Source organism: Gekko japonicus, unplaced genomic scaffold (genome assembly GCF_001447785.1).
Source record: "Gekko japonicus isolate JY-2015 unplaced genomic scaffold, Gekko_japonicus_V1.1 scaffold131, whole genome shotgun sequence".
In the NCBI taxonomy this organism is placed as follows: Eukaryota; Metazoa; Chordata; class Lepidosauria; order Squamata; family Gekkonidae; genus Gekko; species Gekko japonicus.
Window position 1 is genome coordinate 1,972,622 of NW_015167061.1, and position 17,456 is coordinate 1,990,077.

General features: G+C 51.8%; 1 protein-coding gene across 1 annotated transcript in view; it reads right to left on the bottom strand.

Moving 5' to 3' along the window:
* ARHGEF10L (Rho guanine nucleotide exchange factor 10 like) overlaps positions 1 to 17,456 on the bottom strand; it is a 116,088-nt gene that overhangs the window by 59,681 nt on the left and 38,951 nt on the right. Inside the window, 4 exon segments of the mRNA XM_015412628.1 lie at positions 5 to 92; positions 514 to 693; positions 5,157 to 5,234; positions 7,795 to 7,901. Of these exon segments, the coding sequence (XP_015268114.1) occupies positions 5 to 92; positions 514 to 693; positions 5,157 to 5,234; positions 7,795 to 7,901 (453 nt within the window).

Genomic DNA, 17,456 nt, shown 5'->3' on the forward strand with positions numbered 1-17,456 from the left:
TTGGTGAGGCAGGCCTTCTTGATCAGGGACATGGCGGTGGTGAAGTTGTTGACATATTCGCTGTACACATCCAGCACCATCGATTTGGAAAACTGGACAGATGAAGACAGACACCGAGGAAGGGAGGACAAAGGGGGAGAGAATTAGGCCCCACACACGGCTTGCATTGTAAATAACCCGGGAGCAACTAGGAAGTACTTCTACACTGCCAAGGCAGGCCCTTTCTGCCACTTTGGGCCCAAGGATATCGACTCCTTCGCGACTTCGACTGAAGTACACTGACTGAATTCCAAAGAAATCTTGATGCCTGCATTCTAGTTCTCCTGGGCTCCAGAGACTGGACTGCTTCACTTCTTCCCCCTGCCCCTCCCACCTGTGTTTCTGTTCTGGGAAAGGGAGCCGTGTCTCCAGGGATGGGGAGGAAGCTCCTGGCCCACAAAACACAGACCTGAAGGATGAGAAGCCTGGGCAGAAAGGCTATCTTGTTCCGACAGCTGTCCTGCGAGAACTCACCGAGGCCACAAAGAGGTCACCGATTTTCTCCGTGGTGTCCCACTCGGCAACACGTGAAGACAAGGCGATTTGGAACATGGAGTGGCACTGGAGGATCTCTTTGACCCGGAAGAAAACCACCTGGCACTTGCGGGCACTGAGGACTTTGGGCTCCATCTCCATCAGAGGGTTTCTGTAATCCTGTTCAGGCCAGAGCAGGAAGAAGCACACAGCACTGGTTAGAAATCATGAATGGGTGGAGAGCCAATGCTATGCTGGGGATTATTAGGAAGGAAGGGTATTGAAAACAGATCAGCCAATACCATAATGCCCCTATATAAATCGATGGTGCGACCTCATTTGGAATACTGTGTGCAGTTCTGGTCACCACACCTTAAAAAGGATATTATAGCTTTGGGAAAAGTGCAGAAAAGGGCAACTAGAATGATAAAAGGGTTGGAACACTTTCCCTATGAGGAAAGGTTAAGGCGCTTAGGGCTCTTTAGCTTGGAGAAACGACGACTGAGGGGTGACATGATCGAGGTTTATAAGATTATGCATGGGAAAGAGCAAGTAGAGAAAGAAGTACTTTTCTCCCTTTCTCACAATACAAGAACTCCTTGTGGGCACTACATGAAATTGCTGAGCAGTCGGGTTAGAACGGATAAAAGGAAGTACTTCTTCACCCAAAGAGTGATTAACACTTGGAATTCACTGCCACAGCAAGTGGTGGCGGCTACAAGCATGGACGGCTTCAAAAGGGAATTAGATAGGCATATGGAGCAGAGGTCCATCAGTGGCTATTAGCCACAAGGTATAGATAGGGGCTCTGGGGCAAGTGATGCTCTGTCTTCTTGGTGCTTGGGGGGGTCAACATTGGGAGGGCTTCTAATGTCGTGGCCCCACTGGTGGACCTCCTGATGGCACCTGGTATTTCTGGCCACTGTGTGATACAGAGTGTTAGACTGGATGGGCCTTTGGCCTGATCCAACATTGGCATCTCTTATGTTCTTATGAGAGGGGGGCGATAAAGAGAAATCCTTCTCCCTCTCCCAAAAGACTAGAACTCCAGGGCATCCAATGAAGCTGATGGGCAGGAGGTTCAGGACGGACAAAAGGAAATACTACTTTACACAGAGAATGATTAAAATGTGGAATTCACTGCCAGGGGATATAGGGATGACCACTGGAATAAACAGCTTTAAAAGGAGATTAGATAGGTTCAAACAGGATAAATCTATCAGTGGATACTAGCCATGGTGACTGAGGGAAACCTCCACATTCAGAGGCACTAATCCTCTGAATCCCAGAGCCAGGAGGCAACATGAGAGGAAGACCTTGGCCTCTCTGCCCTGTTGTTGGCCCTCCAGAGGAACTGGTTGACCACTGTGTGAGACGGGATGCTGGACTAGGTGGACCACAGGTCTGATCCAACAGGGCTTTTCTTCTGTTCGTATGAAAGCCTCAGCCTCTACGCCCTGTTGCTGGACCTCCAGAAGAACTGGTCAGCCACTGGATGAGACTAGATGGACCACTGGTCTGATCAGCAGGACTTCCCTTATGTTCTTATGAAGACCTCTCTGCCCTGTTGTTGGCCCTCTAGAGGAACTAGTTGGCCAGTGTGTGAGAGACGGGATGCTGGACTAGATAAACCCTCCCTGGTCTGATCCAGCAGGGCTCTTCTGATGTTCTTATCAGGGAAATGCCTTGACCTCTCTGCCCTGTTGTTGGCCGTCCAGAGGAACTGGCTGGCCGCTGTGTGAGACAGGAGGCTGGACTAGAGGGACCCTCACTGGTCTGATCCAGCAGGGCTCTTCTGAGGTTCCTATGAAGGCCTCAGCCTCCATGCCCTGTTGCTGGCCCTCCAGAGGAACTGGTTGGCCACTGTGTGAGACAGGATGCTGGACCAGATGGACCACTGGTCTGATCCAGCAGGGCTCTTCTTAGGTTCTTCTCGGGGGAAGGCAGGCCCATAGCTACAGTGGGGCTTCTCGGGGCTAGGCCCCCTGACTTGCTGGCAAGGCCCCCTGACTCCCCATCCAACCCAGGGTGTCACAGCCTTCTCCCCCAGATTAATAATTTGATTAGCCAGTGCCCCCTAAGAAATTCAAATGCCCCAATTTTAAAAATCCTGGCTACGGGCCTGGGAGAAGGCCTCGGCCTCTGTGCCCTGCTGTTGGCCCTCCAGAGGAACTGGTTGGCCACTGTGTGAGAGACGGGATGTTCTTATCAGGGGAAGGCCTCGGCCTCTCTGCCCTGTTGCTGGCCCTCCAGAGGAACTGGCTGGCCACTGCGTGAGACAAGATGCTGGACCAGATGGACCACTGGTCCGATCCAACAGGGCTCTTCTGATGTTCTCATCAGGGGAAGGCCTCAGTCTCTCTGCCCTGTTGTTGGCCCTCCAGAGGAACTGGTTGGCCCCTGTGTGAGACGGGATGCTGGACTAGGTGGACCCTCACTGGTCTGATCCAGCAGGGCTCTTCTGAGGTTCTTATTTGGGGAAGGCCTCGGCTTCCATGCCCTGTTGCTGGCCCTCCAGAGGAACTGGCTGGCCACTCTGTGAAACAAGAATGCTGGACTAGAGGGACCCTCCCTGGTCTGATCCAGCAAGGGCTCTTCTGAGGTTCCTATCAGGCCTCGGCCTCCAAGCAGGGCTCTTCTGAGGTTCTTCTAAGGGGAAGGCCTCGGCCTCCATGCCCTGTTGCTGGCCCTCCATAGGAACTGGCTGGCCACTGTGTGAGGCAGGATGCTGGACTAGGTGGACCCTCACTGCTCTGGTCCGGCAGGGCTCTTCTGATGTTCTTAGAACACACCCTGGTCCCTCTTTTGTTGCTGCCCCCTAAATGGGGTTGGTTTTTTTGCTATTATGCATAAAAGGTACCAGGAAAAAAAGGATAATAAGCAAAACGAAGCAATTTCCTGAGCCCGCTCGCAGGGAGGGCGGGGTATAAGTTTGATAAATAAATAAATTTCTAATGAGATAGCAATCTGCAGACATTTGGGTGCTTTGCTTTCAGAATACAAACAGATGTTAGAAGAGGTACAAGGATTTTTACAATGTATTTAATTAAATTTAACTGCATTAATGCAAATTAAGATGGGGAGAGAAAAATCATGTCCTATGTTTGGTTTTTATTTTTTTTATTAGGGCATTTGTCTCTTTGACTATATCATGAGGTTTTACTTGGGCCCCTACAAGGTTTTTAACTGTTTTTGAAATAACCACGTGTAATTTTGTCTATGGAGCTGTGGTGGCTAAAGTGGTTAAGACGCTGAACTGCAGGCTGTGGAAGGTCAGTAGTTCAGCAGTTCGAGACCCAACTTGCCGCATGATGGAGCTCCTGCCAACCTAGCAGTTCGAAAGCAAGAAATTGCAAGTAGATAAATAGGTACCGCTTCAGTGGGAAGGTAACAGCGTTCCGTGCGCCTTGGTGTTTAGTCATGCCGGCCACATGACCACGGAAACGTCTTCGGACAGCGCTGGCTCTTCGGCTTTGAAACGGAGATGAGCACCGCAACCCTAGAGTCGGATTCAACTGGCTTTCGAGCAAGGGAACCTTTACCTTTAATTTTGTCTTTAATTATTGTTGTTTTTAATTTTTGGCACCTTACTAGTTTTCTAAAGTTCCTGTGGAGGTTTTGGCTCGTGCTAGGTCGGTTTAGTTTTTCTTCCCCTTTTTTCATGGGTTTTATTTATTTAAAACATTTTATTATTTCACTTGTTATTTTGTTAATATTTTTGTCATTTCCTGCTGGACTAATTGTTCTGGCCTTGTAACATTTTGCGTATCTTTTGAGAGGAATGATTTCATTTGGTTCCACTAAGAGAAGCACAAAAGTTGCAAAAATAAATCCTATTGTATATTTAATATCAGGTCTCCTTTGTAAGCTACAGACTCTTTTGGCTGGAAGCGAGCAAGATACTACCCTGGCTGTTGCTAAGTTTTTCTCTTATGCAATCAAATCTAACAGATAATTAGATATGGATAACTTGACGTTTTAGCCGTTCAGGTGCATCTGCTGTATTTATTGGCATTTATGATGTATTTCTTGTATTTGCTGTTACTACTACTGTCACTACTATTACTGTTACTATCATTTATTATTGCTATCATTATTTTTCCTCTTATTGCTGCTTTGTTGTTGAACTGCTCAAGATGGTAGTCATAAGAGCAATAAATGAAATGAATGAATGAATGAATGAATGAATGAATGAATGAATGAATGAATATCAGGTCTCCAACTATTCCCCAAGACATAAAATGAACTCCAAATGTCTCTCTTACCGGTCTTCCTTGGGGCATACATATATTATAATGTTCACCTATTTATGTACATAATATCCAAAGCCTTGGTCAGCTTATTACAGTGAAGGCTACTGAAACAGTTTGGATATTTTCCACCACATAGTCCTCTTGTTCTAAAACAAATTTTGATAGATAGGCCAAAAAGTCACTTTCTGAAAGGGTTTAATATATATATATTTAATGGTGTCACCAATTTCTTGCCGAAGCACATTTCCACCGGGGGTTCCACACCAACAATACCCTGAAAGGTGTCACGGTGGACGGGGGGGTGGGGGGATGGGGGGGGCAGGCACCCCTGGGACTGGAGGAGGCCCAAAGGTCGCATCAGCCGCATGAGAAACGAGGCAGCCCTCTCACCTGCAAGATCCGCCTCAAGGAGTCCACGTAACTCCGCTCGCTCTGCACAATGGAACCCAAGATGTGACGCCGCACCACCTGTGGCATGCGTGGGGAGGAAAAGGACAAGAGAGTTGGAGCAGGAGATAAGAGAGAGGCAGAAGAAGCTGCAGGCAAAGGGGAACAGGAAGGAGTCCAAACCATAACAGAAGAAGAAGAGAAGACGAGATTGGCTTTATACCCTGCCCTTCACTGCCCAAAGGTGTCTCAGAGCAGCTTACAGACTCCTTTCCCTTCCCCTCCCCACAACAGACACCCTGTGAGGTAGGTGGGGATAAGAGAGCTCTTTACAGAAACTGCTCTTTTTCAAGGACAGCTTTTATCAGAACTACGGCTTGCCCAAGGTCATCCAGCCAGGTGTAAGTGGAGGAGTGCTCCCAAATAAGAGCCTGCGCACTTAACCACTACACCAAACTGGCTCTCAATAAGCATTGTACAGTAAGCACTGTACAGGGTCCCACTAAGTGCACAGTAGATTTAAGACTTTTCTGCCACAGAATAAACTTTGGAACTCGTTGCCGCAGGATGAGGTGAACGGCTGCTAGCTTGGGCCTGTTCCCTATGATAAAACTCGGGCAGGGCAGCTGCTGCGCAGAATCGGAGCCCACTTGTGCAACTCTGTCATGGGAGCCCTGTTCCCCAGTCCCCAGATATCTGGGGGGAGAGGGCCAAGGGGAAAGATGCCGGCATTTTTCCAGAGGTGCTCTCCTCTTTTGTGTTAGCACAAACATTCTAGCACAGAGTCTTGGCAACAGATAACACAATATTCCATTGCCGAGCTCCGGCCAAAAGCCTCTTCTTATGGAAGCAAGCCCTGAAAAAGTCATGACTCACTCCCAATGCATGAATGACTACAGATCGGGGTAGGAGGAGGAGAATCGAGGGCTTCACCCACTTAAGGCTCACACAGAACTCTCCCTTTGCGCGTCCTCCTCTGCAGCCTCCCTTGCTAGCCACACCAGACCCTGCAGGCGCAGCCCCCCTGCAGGGGAATGAGCTCTCTGCCGGCCCCACCTGCACCTGGTGGATGACCTTGGGCAAGCCGTAGTTCTGACAAGAGCTGTTCTTGAAAAAAGAGCAGTTTCTGTCGAGAGCTCCCTCAGCCCCACCTGCCTCACCAGGTGTTTGTTGTGGGGAGGGGAAGGGAAAGGAGTTTGTAAGCCGCTCTGAGACTCCTCCTGGTAGTGAAGGGCGGGGTATAAATCCAATCTCTTCTTCTTCTTCTTCTTCTTCTTCTTCTTCTTCTTCTTCTTCTTCTTGTGGCTGCCGCAGTACGATTTTAGAACACACTGCCATCTCTATTTCATGCTCACTCCACAGGGAGAAAAAGGGAGCCCCATTAAAGTGGAGAGCCCAGAACAGCGTTCCCTCTAAGCTGAGTTAGTGTGAGCTAGCTCACAGTTCTTTAGCCTCTGGCTCACATATTTTCGTCTCCGCTCAGGAAGGATGGGGCTCCAGAGCAAACTAATTTATGCAGTGGCCAAATGGCTCGCTCACAACTTGAACGCCAGGAGCTCACAAAGTAGAATTTTTGCTGACAGGATTCCATAGCTTAGAGGGAGCCCTGCTCCAGAACTGTCCAAACTAGAGAAGGCCACACATATTTAATTCTGTTAAAGTTTTCAAGACCACAAGTGAACTTCCGAAATACACATAACTCTTTGCCTCTGCCTTCCTGCAACTCTTAACCCTTGAGAATCTGCCAAATGCTTGGGGGGGGGGGGTCCACCTGATAAATGGCTGCACATATTCACTCAGTGACGTGCCCAAGGGCTGACCCACAACTGGAGCCCACCTCCACTCTGCTTACAGCCGTGGCTGCTCCAGCCAGCATCCATGGTCCTTTCCCCCACTTTCCGTTTTCACCCTGGGAGGCGTGTTCCAGTGAGAGAAAACAATTGGCTTGAGATCACCGCAGCAGGGTGGCATTTCAGCCTGGGTTTCCCTCTCCTTGGATGGCAGAGCACGTGCAGAAGAGCCCAGGTTCACCCCTGGCATCTCCAGATAAAACAGACTGTGTATCATCTCAGGTCACCACCCAGTAGAGTTGCCAGTATTGGGGGGGGGCACCTGGAGTTCTCCCAGAATTATAACAGACCCCTAGACGACAGAGCCCGGTTCCCCCGAAAAAACAGCCCCTCTGAAGGGTGGACTCTATGGGAACACACACCCCTGTTGAGCAACCCCCACACACACACACACACACCCCGTACTCTCAGCAGTTCCAGCCTTGCTACTTGCTACAGCTGAATAGCTCTTCAACAGAACAAGAACCTAAGTACTCAAGAAGAGAGGCCATTTTTGAACAAGCCCCTACCTCTGTGGGGTAGGGGGCTACCATGCTCCCTCTGAGCCGTGGAGTCTTGTGAGCAAAAATTCCACTTTGTGAGCTCCTGGCCTTAAAGTGGTGAGTGAGCGATTTGCCCACTGCATAAATCGGTTTGCTCTGGAGCCCCATCCCTTCCTGAGCTGAGACAGAAATGTGTGAGCCAGAGGCTAAAAAACTGTGAACTGGCTCACACTCACTCAGCTTAGAGGGAACGCTGGCCTGGGCTCCCCTGGCCTTGAATGTGGCCCAGGCCACGGTCCCAGCACTGACCTGCTGAGGGCTCAGCCCTTCCGGCATGGGGCCCAGTTCGGGAAGCGGGTGCTTCATATCCGTGACGGAGACCTCCAGAAATCCCATGTCCTCCTCTTCCGAGTCGCCTGGGGAATGCACACACACACACAAAATTCACCCAGTGGGGGGGAAATGCAAAATGCTGAAAACGTTTTGTTATTACCAACCAGATACAACAAGCAAAAGTTAGTATATTAAATGGCCCCATAACAGGGAGAATTTCTCAGGTACAGTCGGCTTGTGCATCACATCACACCCCCACATCCAGAGATGCCGGCCCACCAACACAGGTGCTTTCTTCAAACCCAGCTACTGGCGTCTAAGCCTAAAGTCCTCATGAGAGGATGCTGAACCAGACGGACCACTGGTCTGATCCAGCAGGGCTCTGATGATGTTCTTATGAGAATATATTAAAAAAAAACCCTCCCTTTTCCCAAAAGGCTCAAGGAGGAACCTTTTGTCCAAAAACTACCTATCAGCTGCACATGTTTCTCCAGACATCGGCCAACATGCTGTGACATCATGTCAGGTTCACCTCTGAATACGAAGAGTATGCGGAAAATCAATTCAGGCCCTGGAGGGTGGTTTGATGAAGGGGAAAGGGTTCGTACAAGTACAAAGGACTGGAAAGGCGATGTGCCGCAAGGAGGTGAGGAACTGGGGAAGACGAGGCTGAGGGATCCACAGGGAGTGAGAAACAGGGAGCCAGGCAGGGGAGGGCAGGCTGAGAGGGGCAAAATTAACACATGGAACTCATTGCCACAGGAGGTGGTGGCAGCTACAAGCATGGGCGGCTTCAAGAGGGAACTGGATAAACGTATGGAGCAGAGGTTCCTCAGTGGCTATTAGCCACAAGGTATCGATAGGAACTCTCAGTCTGGGGCAAGGGATGCTCCGTATTCTTGGTGCTTGTGGGGGGGGGGGGACAGTGGAAGGGCTTCTAGTGTCCTGGCCCCACTGCTGGACCTCCTGAGGGCACCTGGCATTTTTGGCCACTGTGTGACAGAGTGTTGGACTAGATTGGCCATTGGCCTGATCCAACATTGGCTTCTCTTATGTTCTTATGTCTGGGGCAAGGGATGCTCTGTCTTCTTGGTGCTTGGGGGGGGGTCAACAGTGGGAGGGCTTCTATTGTCCTGGCCCCACTGCTGGACCTCCTGATGGCACCTGGTATTTCTGCCCACTGTGTGACACAGAGTGCTGGAGGGGCCATTGGCCTGATCCAACATTGGCTTCTCTTATGTTCTTATGAGAGGGAAAATACCGGGGAAGCATGTACCCGGGAGGGGGTGCTTGGCCAGGGGTCATGTGCTGCATGTGAGAAGGGGTCGACACTGGACAGGAGGGAGGGAGGAGAGGGGGCGGAGGGCCAGGGAGTGGAAAGGCAGCTCTGAATTCCACACGCAGGACTTGCACTATGATCCTGTGCGTAGGACTGTGCTTTGCAAAAGTTCAGCTTGAAGCCACCGTGTTTGGGGGGCAGCAACTCTGCCCCTCAGAGCGTTACTGTGTACAAAACAGCTCGAGGTCAAAAGATGAGTAAGCAAAAGCCCTGAAACAAATCGCCACCGCTCAGCCCAGTTCCCAAGATGCTTTGGGGGGCATGCCAGACAGCTGCCTCATCCCTTTATTTCAGATGACGCTCGTATTGTCCTAGTAATACCACAACCGCTCGCAACGAAGACATCGTTTTCTCCCCACAGACAACATTCCTGCGCCAGATCGTGAGCAATTCTCCGACGAATGGCAGCACACAAAATGCTTTCTCATGCGCACTTCACGGCAACCCAGCACTGTTTTACAAGAGAGCTCCTCTGAATATGTGCAGCCTCCCCAACACACACACAAACTCACAGAGCATGCCAGTATCAGACCACGCGTGCACAGACCCTGCACTTACCATGCAAGCATAAAGAGCGTTACACCCTTCTGAGTCCATTAAAGTCAATGGGCTGAGAGGAGCGTGTCGCTGTTTAGGACTGCACTGTAAACCTCCTTTAAAGACCACGGCCGGGGTCACTGCTGGGTGTCAGAGCGCGGGCCTCTCTGGAGATGGCCAGGCCTCAGCTGGGGAGCCACCGCCAATCGGAGCAGGCTCTTAGGGGAGTGCTGCTGCATGGAGAACAGCCGGGCTAGGAAAGGCCTTTGCCCACGGGGGACTCGGAGAGCTGCTGCCAGGCAGAGTGTGAAACACTCGGCCTGGTCTGGAATGATGGTCCGACTCAACAGAAGGCAGGGTTTTCAGCAGGCCTTTGGTTCCAGACTCAAAGAAGGCGCCTAGGGGTGCAGCAGCTCATAGTGGAAGGACCTCTGTTAACATTTCGTGTAAGCAAGAGAGAGGGATAATACGAATCACAGCCTTACACATCCCTAGCCAATCAGTGGCTGCTCCCCAGAGGCTGAACCGTCCGTTCCTGCACAGGCCTACCAATGGAGATCAGCCGACGCCACTGAAACCATGAGTCAGCGCAAGCGCAGGAGCAGCACTCTGTGGATCAGGACCTGCAGCGCAAGAGGCTCGAGCCACATTCCTCCAGGAGAGCTTAAGCACAAAAGGCCACCCTCTGGCCGAGATGCCCGGAAGGCCACAGGGTTCTTGAGCGTAGCAAAAGGAAGCAACGGAAAGAAGGAAGCTCGACCCCAGCTTCGCTCTTGGCTGGAGGGAGAAAGGGACAGCCGCTCGCAAGCCCTTGAGGAGGCACCAGCCAAGCGGGAGGGCAGACAGAGCCTTACCTGAGGCAGACGAAGAGGAAGATGTAGAGCTGTGCACCACGACATAGTCCCTGCTGCCAATGCGGTGCCGCTTCCTCCACATTGTGCCCAGGCCACCCGACCACCCCCCAGCCCCCGCCAGTGAGCGCTGCCTGTCCCTCCACTTCCCCCTCTTCACGCCAGCTGAGTTCCCATCTGAGCTTCAGGCCTCCTGCATCCAGCGCAGCAGGAGCTGCTGAGGCAGGGCAAGGGCCGAGGGATCCGGGCTGCGCTGGTGGCGGAGGAGGAAAAGGGGAGCGCGTCAGCAGCCGAGCGGAGGGGGCGGAAATCGGAGGGGGGACAGGAATAGTCCGGCGATGGCAAGGCTGACCTTTTTCCTTCCCTAATTTTGGAACAGCTGCCTGGCTCACTCAGGACGCCAGCCGCCCAGGGCGGAGGGCCCAGAACGGAAGCAGCCTCAGAGAAAGACACACAGAGAGAGAGAGAGAGGGAGGAGGAGGGACATGACGAAGCCCAGACCCCGCGCAAGCAAAGACCCAAGCGGGCTCAGCAGCAAGAAGCCTGTGACATTCCGCGCTTCTGGGGAACAGCAACTACTGCAGAAAACCTGGGAAGTCTGGAGTGCCGACTGACACGCTGCTTGACTCGTGGGCCACAAGAAGTGTGGTGACCCTCGCTCACGTGGGGAGGAGCGGTCAGTCTGCAAAGGCTGCCTGCAGCTGACTGAGGCCAGTTCTCACGGTAAAATCCAGTTGGACAGTGCACTGAAAGTGGACTGAAAGTGGATTACTTAGTGTGTGTCACCGCAGCCTGAGTCCAAGATTTTCCTTCCTGAGGATAAATGAAAATGTTTTGCAAGACGACAGGCAAAAGGAATACAGACAAGGCAGCGTGAAGGGGGGGGGGAGATTCTCTTATTGCCAGTTCACTTGGCAAACCACAGGCAAGCCGTATGACGCTTCACAAAGCAACACAACACACACAGAGACTCTACAAAGAACAAGAAACAGACCCCTGCCCCACTGAGCTTACAATCTAAGGTTTGACAGCTGCAGCAGAAGGAGGGATAGCAACAAGCCGGGGTGGGGGGGTGGGGGGTGAGCAAGGGCAGCAACACACAACGTGGAAGTTGCTCGAAGCACAATCCACTGACGAGCAAGCATCACAGCAGAGGCCTCACGCTGCCAAATACCTTGTGAACATGGCCAAAAGTGCACGAAGACAAGAGTCCAAGCTGGTGCTCCGGAGTTTCACTTGGCGCACGAGAGCTACTGGGGCTGATCCCCACCTGGGAGCCACAGCCTCTAAGCGAAACGCCTGGCTCCCTGCTCCGCCCCACAGGGCTGGATGCCTGCTGGTGGCCGTGGCTTAGGTGGAGGTGAAGAGCAGCACATGCCCAGAGGCATTCTCCAAGAGAGGCAACACTGGAGGGCTCTTCTCTTCACCCAGGGAATCGGCCTCACATCCGCTGCTGCCTTGAGCAGGTACAGAGTGCGGCAGTAGGGCTCCACTGCTTCCCCCTTTACATCTTGAGTGAAGAGAGCAAACCGTCCTGCTTGTTCCTCTGGCCCTGCATGCTTGAGGGGGAGGAGAGGGCCTCTGGGCATATACAGAAGTCCTGCCCTCCCCCACACATGGATCTCTGAAGCCAGCCTTCGCGAATCTGGCAGGAAAGCTCATGGGTCAGGGCCTGGGACAACACATTTCCCTCTATTTTAGTCAGCAGGCAAAAGAGGGGAGAGGGCCTCTGAGTACACACGGAGTGCCTTGTCCCATACAGTAGAAAGCCCAGTAGCACCTTTAGGACCGACAAACTTTATTATGGCATAAGCTTTCGAGAAACACAGCTCTCTTCATCATCAGAGAGCTGTGTTTCTCGAGAGCTTATGCTACAATAAAGTTTGTTGGTCTTAAAGGTGCTACTAGACTTTCTACTGTTTTGCAGCAAGAGACCAACACGGCTAACTCCTCTGGCTCTTGTCCCATTATACAGCATCACAACAGCCAGCCGCCATCCTTGCGATGTTCCGGAGACAAGGCTGTGTGTGTTAAGGAGCAGGACTTCCACACAATTTGTCTGGCAAGGGTATCCCTGGGCATGTATAGACTGCACTGATTCCAGAGTGGCGTGAGCTCCGGCATCCATCTCCTCCTAGGAGTGGGGGCCTGCCAGCAGACACCATTCCACAGCAAGCCATGCACACTCGACTCAGTGGACTGAGCTGAGACAGGATCCAGGCTCGTGTGGCTGGACCAGTACCTCTCTCTGAGGTCAGCTTGAGGCCCTTGGAAAACTCCCCCGTCCAGGAAAGAGAGCGCTTCCGTCCCATCTCTGGCGCAATCCTGCCGGGCTCTCCGTCCCCTACGAAGTCGGAAGCGTTAGCAGAAGACAGCGCTTACTCCCCTCACGTTACCAACAAGCCCCCACGCTTGTTCTCGTCGAAGAGCGCTCAGAGGCGGCACTGCGCTCAAGGCTCCACCCACAGGACCGTCTCGCAACCGCATCTGAGGACCCTGCTCCAGGTCCGCACCGCCCTCACCTTCTTTCCGGTTGCTAATTTATTTACAAAAGTGTCAGCAGAACTTTCTAAAGAACAAAAGAGCCCCCCCCCCCCCAATCAGTGCTTTTCAACCCTGTCAGCAAGTTCTTTGGTCACCCCAGTAACGTTTTGCAATCCCTCGGAAGGATCAAGGAAGTGGTCTTTGTGGTCACGGATGTCTTGCACTCGGGACTCCCACAGATCTCTGTACAGTTGCAAAGAAAGGAACTCTGTACTTTCCCATCTGGGGCTCGGGCTGGATGTGCAAATGCTCAGTTCAGGAGTTGCTTTTAGATATTACCCCCTCCCCAGGGAAGCCCATCCAGTTAAGACCCTCCTTGCTTTCTGGAAATGAGGGGTAATATCTAAAAGTGCACCCCCTCCTCTAGGTAAAGGTAAAGGTTTCCCTTGCTCGAAAGCCAGTTGAATCCGACTCTAGGGATGGCTCATCTCTAAAGAGCCAGCGCTGTCCGAAGACTTCTCCGTGGTCATGTGGCTGGCATGACTAGACGCCAAGGCGCACAGTCTCTCTGCTAAGCCTTAGAAAGATCCACAAAACAAATTCACACAGCCTTCCTCAAGCCTTTGTAACACCAACCAGGGTTGCCAACCTGGAGATCTCCCAGAATTACAACTGATTTCCAGACAACAGAGATCAGTGCCCCAGGAGGAAAGGGCTGGTTTGGGAGGAGGGGATTCTACGGCATTATACCCCACTGAGGTCCGTCCTGTCCCCAAACCCCACCCACCTCAGGCCTCACCTCCAAATCTCCCGGGATTTCCTAATCCGGAGGTGGCATCCCTAAACATCTTGCCCAGCAGAAAACCATCCACTCACAAGCCAGTCTGCACCGGCAAGACGGGATACAAATTGAAAATAATAAATAATAAATAAATAAGCTCTCCCCAGGCACAGATTGTCCCACGTGATCCAGACCAGAATCTGAGAGGACAGCCATCGCCAGAAGAGACTTGCAGAATGAAACTGGCTGAGATGACTCGAGCAAGGGAGTCAAGCCACACGTTCCCTGAGAAAGGGGGGGGGAATCTACCACAGTTGCAACCTACACAACTATCATCCTTCTCTGCACAGAACATTACGTCCCAGTCTACTGCAGGACCCTTGGTCAGTTTCTGGGGCACTGCAGAGGGGTTCGCCTGCCTTGCCAACAAAACTGGACTGGGCAGAACTTGACCTGAGGCCGCATTTAAATTCTTAGGCAAGAATGCAGGATCCCTGATAGGCTATGCCTGTGCCATTAAGAGGCTTTGCTTTTAAACTGAACAATCATCAGTGGACCTGGGCAGGTTCCAATAAAAAGAATCAATGATCACAGAAGATTGAAGTCACCCCATCTGGTTTCGAATATTCCCCATAACCAATGCTCCCTCTAAGCTGTGGAGACCTGTGAGCAAAAATTCCACTTTGTGAGCTCCTGGCATTAAAGTTGTGAGCGAGCGATTGGGCTGCTGCATCAGTTAGTTGGCTCTGGAGCCCTCCTTCCTGAGCTGAGGCAAAAAGGTGTGAGCCGGAGGCTAAAAAACTGTGAGCTGGCTCACACTAACTCAGCTTAGAGGGAACACTGCATAACCATTATCCCCAGGTTCTGCAGAGAATTTTTTTAACTGCAATGATGAGCTCACTCTTCCTCTGAAAACACTTTCTTCTGCACTCTCTATGTTCTTAGCTCATGGAAGGGGTGGGGGTGGGGGGTTGAGGGGCAGGTTGATTAAGTTGCAGCACATTTTGACGCCTGGGAGATCTCCACAGAAGCAAAGTGGCAACAGAGGGGACCGTCACATGTGTGTGTTTGGGGTGGGGGACGGACGGCTAACATAGCAGAACCGAAAGTTAGACTTCTGGGACAAACTTAGGTGAAGGCTTCTCTGTTGCGTCTGCCAGACGGGGGAATTTGGCTGGTGACACTCAGGAAAGCAGGAAGGCGAAAGAGAAACTTCGTTTTAGGTCATGATTAAATGAGGAGTTTCCTGGAAGAGACCCAGAGGCCTGGCCAGCCTCCTCCCCAAGGCTCCCTCTTAGCTGTGGAGTCTCGTGAGCAAGAATTCTACTTTGTGAGCTCCTGGCATTAAAGTGGTGAGCGAGCGATTTGGCTGCTGCATCAATCAGTTTGCTCTGGAGCCCTCCTTCCTGAGCGGAGACAAAGAATGTGTGAGCTGGAGGCTAAAGAACTGTGAGCTGGCTCACGCTAACTCAGCTCAGAGGGAGCACTGCGTCCTCCCCATCTCTCCCCCCGGCAGGAGGCAGGAGGATCAGAGAGTGGGAAGCTCCCCCTGAGCGCTAAAGTCAGTTCCACAGAGGCGGCCACGGTCCTTTCCTCTGCACGCCAGCCCATTTGAATAGGGAGGCTGCTCACCCTCAGGGGGGAACTTCGGTGAGGGGTGTGGCGCCCTGCTCAGGCCCCCTTGGCCATGCCTGGTGTGGGTCTCCAGCACGCCCTCGCTTCAAGCCTTGGACCCAGCAGGAAAGCACTCAGGCCTCGAGACACAGGCGGGGCGGGTTTCTGAACTGAAAGCCCAAGTGCGGTTCTGGAGGGCTTCCTGGGGTCTTCTGCAGTCAGGCCGCGACGATTTCACCCGCGCTTCCCCACGTGCAGCTACCAAGACAGGGAAGGAGATCAGCCTGGCCCAGCCCACGTGTGTCAAACTCTTTTGCATGCCGTGCAACCTGCAGAAGGTCGTCTATCATCTGCATCATTTCGACCCCACCGTTCTCTCAAATGGGAGCTGGCATTCTCCTCTCTTCCCCTCTTAGCAGCACAACGATGCCGCCAAGCAGCGGAGAGGATGTGACGGCCCCAAAATCTTCCCTGGTGGGGAGAAGGTCTGAAACGCAGCCTCCCAGATCTGAGTCCCACCCTTGAGCCGCCACACCCTCCCCCCTCGGGGCTCAGAAGAGCTGAGAAGGGGGCCAGCCTGGTGGGGAGAAGGTCTGAAACGCAGCCTCCCAGATCTGAGTCCCCCCCTTGAGCCGCCACACCCTCCCCCCTCGGGGCTCAGAAGAGCTGAGAAGGGGGCCTGCCTGTCATTCCACTTTGAGAGCAACTGGCATTAAAGTGGTGAGTGAGTGATCTGGCTGCTGCATAAATTAGTTGGCTCTGGAGCCCCACCCTTCCTGAGCTGAGGCAAAAATGTGTGAGCCGGAGGCTAAAAAACTGTGAGCTGGCTCACACCGACTCAGCTTAGAGGGAACACTGCCCAGGGCTCAGCCTGGTCGGTCAATTTGGCCTCCCTGTGGCAGGCCCGGCTGCCTTCCCAAGGGGCGGGCTGCGTGTGTTGTGTTGTGTTTGGGGGGGGGGGGGTCTCCTCAGAGAAGTCCCAACCAGTGCTCCCTCTAAGCTGTGGAGTCTTGTGAGCAAAAATCCCACTTTGCGAGCTGCTGGCATTCAAGTGAGCGAGTCATTTGTCTACTGCATAAATCAGTTTGCTCTGGAGCCCTCCTTCCTGAGCGAAGGCAAAAAATGTGTGAGTCACTATGTGTTCTAGCCGGGAAAAAGAGATTGAGTTTCTAGACACTCTAAATGACTGTGCTATGGAGCAGATGGTCACGGAACCTACCAGGGGAGAGGCGATCCTTGATTTGGTCCTAAGTAACACTCAAGACCTGGTGAGAGATGTAAAAGTGATTGCACCACTTGGAAACAGTGATCATAATGTTGTTGAGTTCAACATTTGTACAAATAGGGAATTGGCCAAAAAGACTCACACAACCACTTTTAACTTTAAAAGGGGTAATTTTTCTGATATGAGGGGACATGTGGGGAGGAAACTGAAGGGAAAAGTAGAAAGGGTCAAAACCATTGGGGAAGCTTGGAAACTGTTTAAAACTACAATTCTAGAAGCTCAAATAAAATATATTCCGCAGGTTAGGAAAGGCACAAACAGGTATAAGAAAAAGCCTACATGGTTAACAAACAAAGTAATGGAAGCTGTAAAAGGTAAAAAGGATTCCTTTAAGCGGTGGAAAGCTAGTCACAGTGAGGCTGATAAAACAGAACACAGGCTATGGCAAATAAAATGCAAGTCTGTGGTCAGGCATGCAAAAAGGGAATATGAGGAGCATATAGCAAAAAACGTAAAAACCAACAATAAAACTTTCTTCAAATACATTAGAAACAGGAAACCAGCCAGGGAGGCAGTGGGGCCCTTGGATGACCAAGGGGTAAAAGGAGTACTGAAGGATGATAGGGAAATGGCTGAGAAGCTAAATGCATTTTTTGCCTCCGTCTTCACTGTGGAAGATGAGAAGTGCTTGCCCACTCCAGAACCACTGATTTCAGGAGGGGTGTTGAAAGACCTGAGTCAGATTGAGGTGACGAGAGAGGAGGTCCTAAAACTGATAAACAACTTAAAAACTGATAAATCACCAGG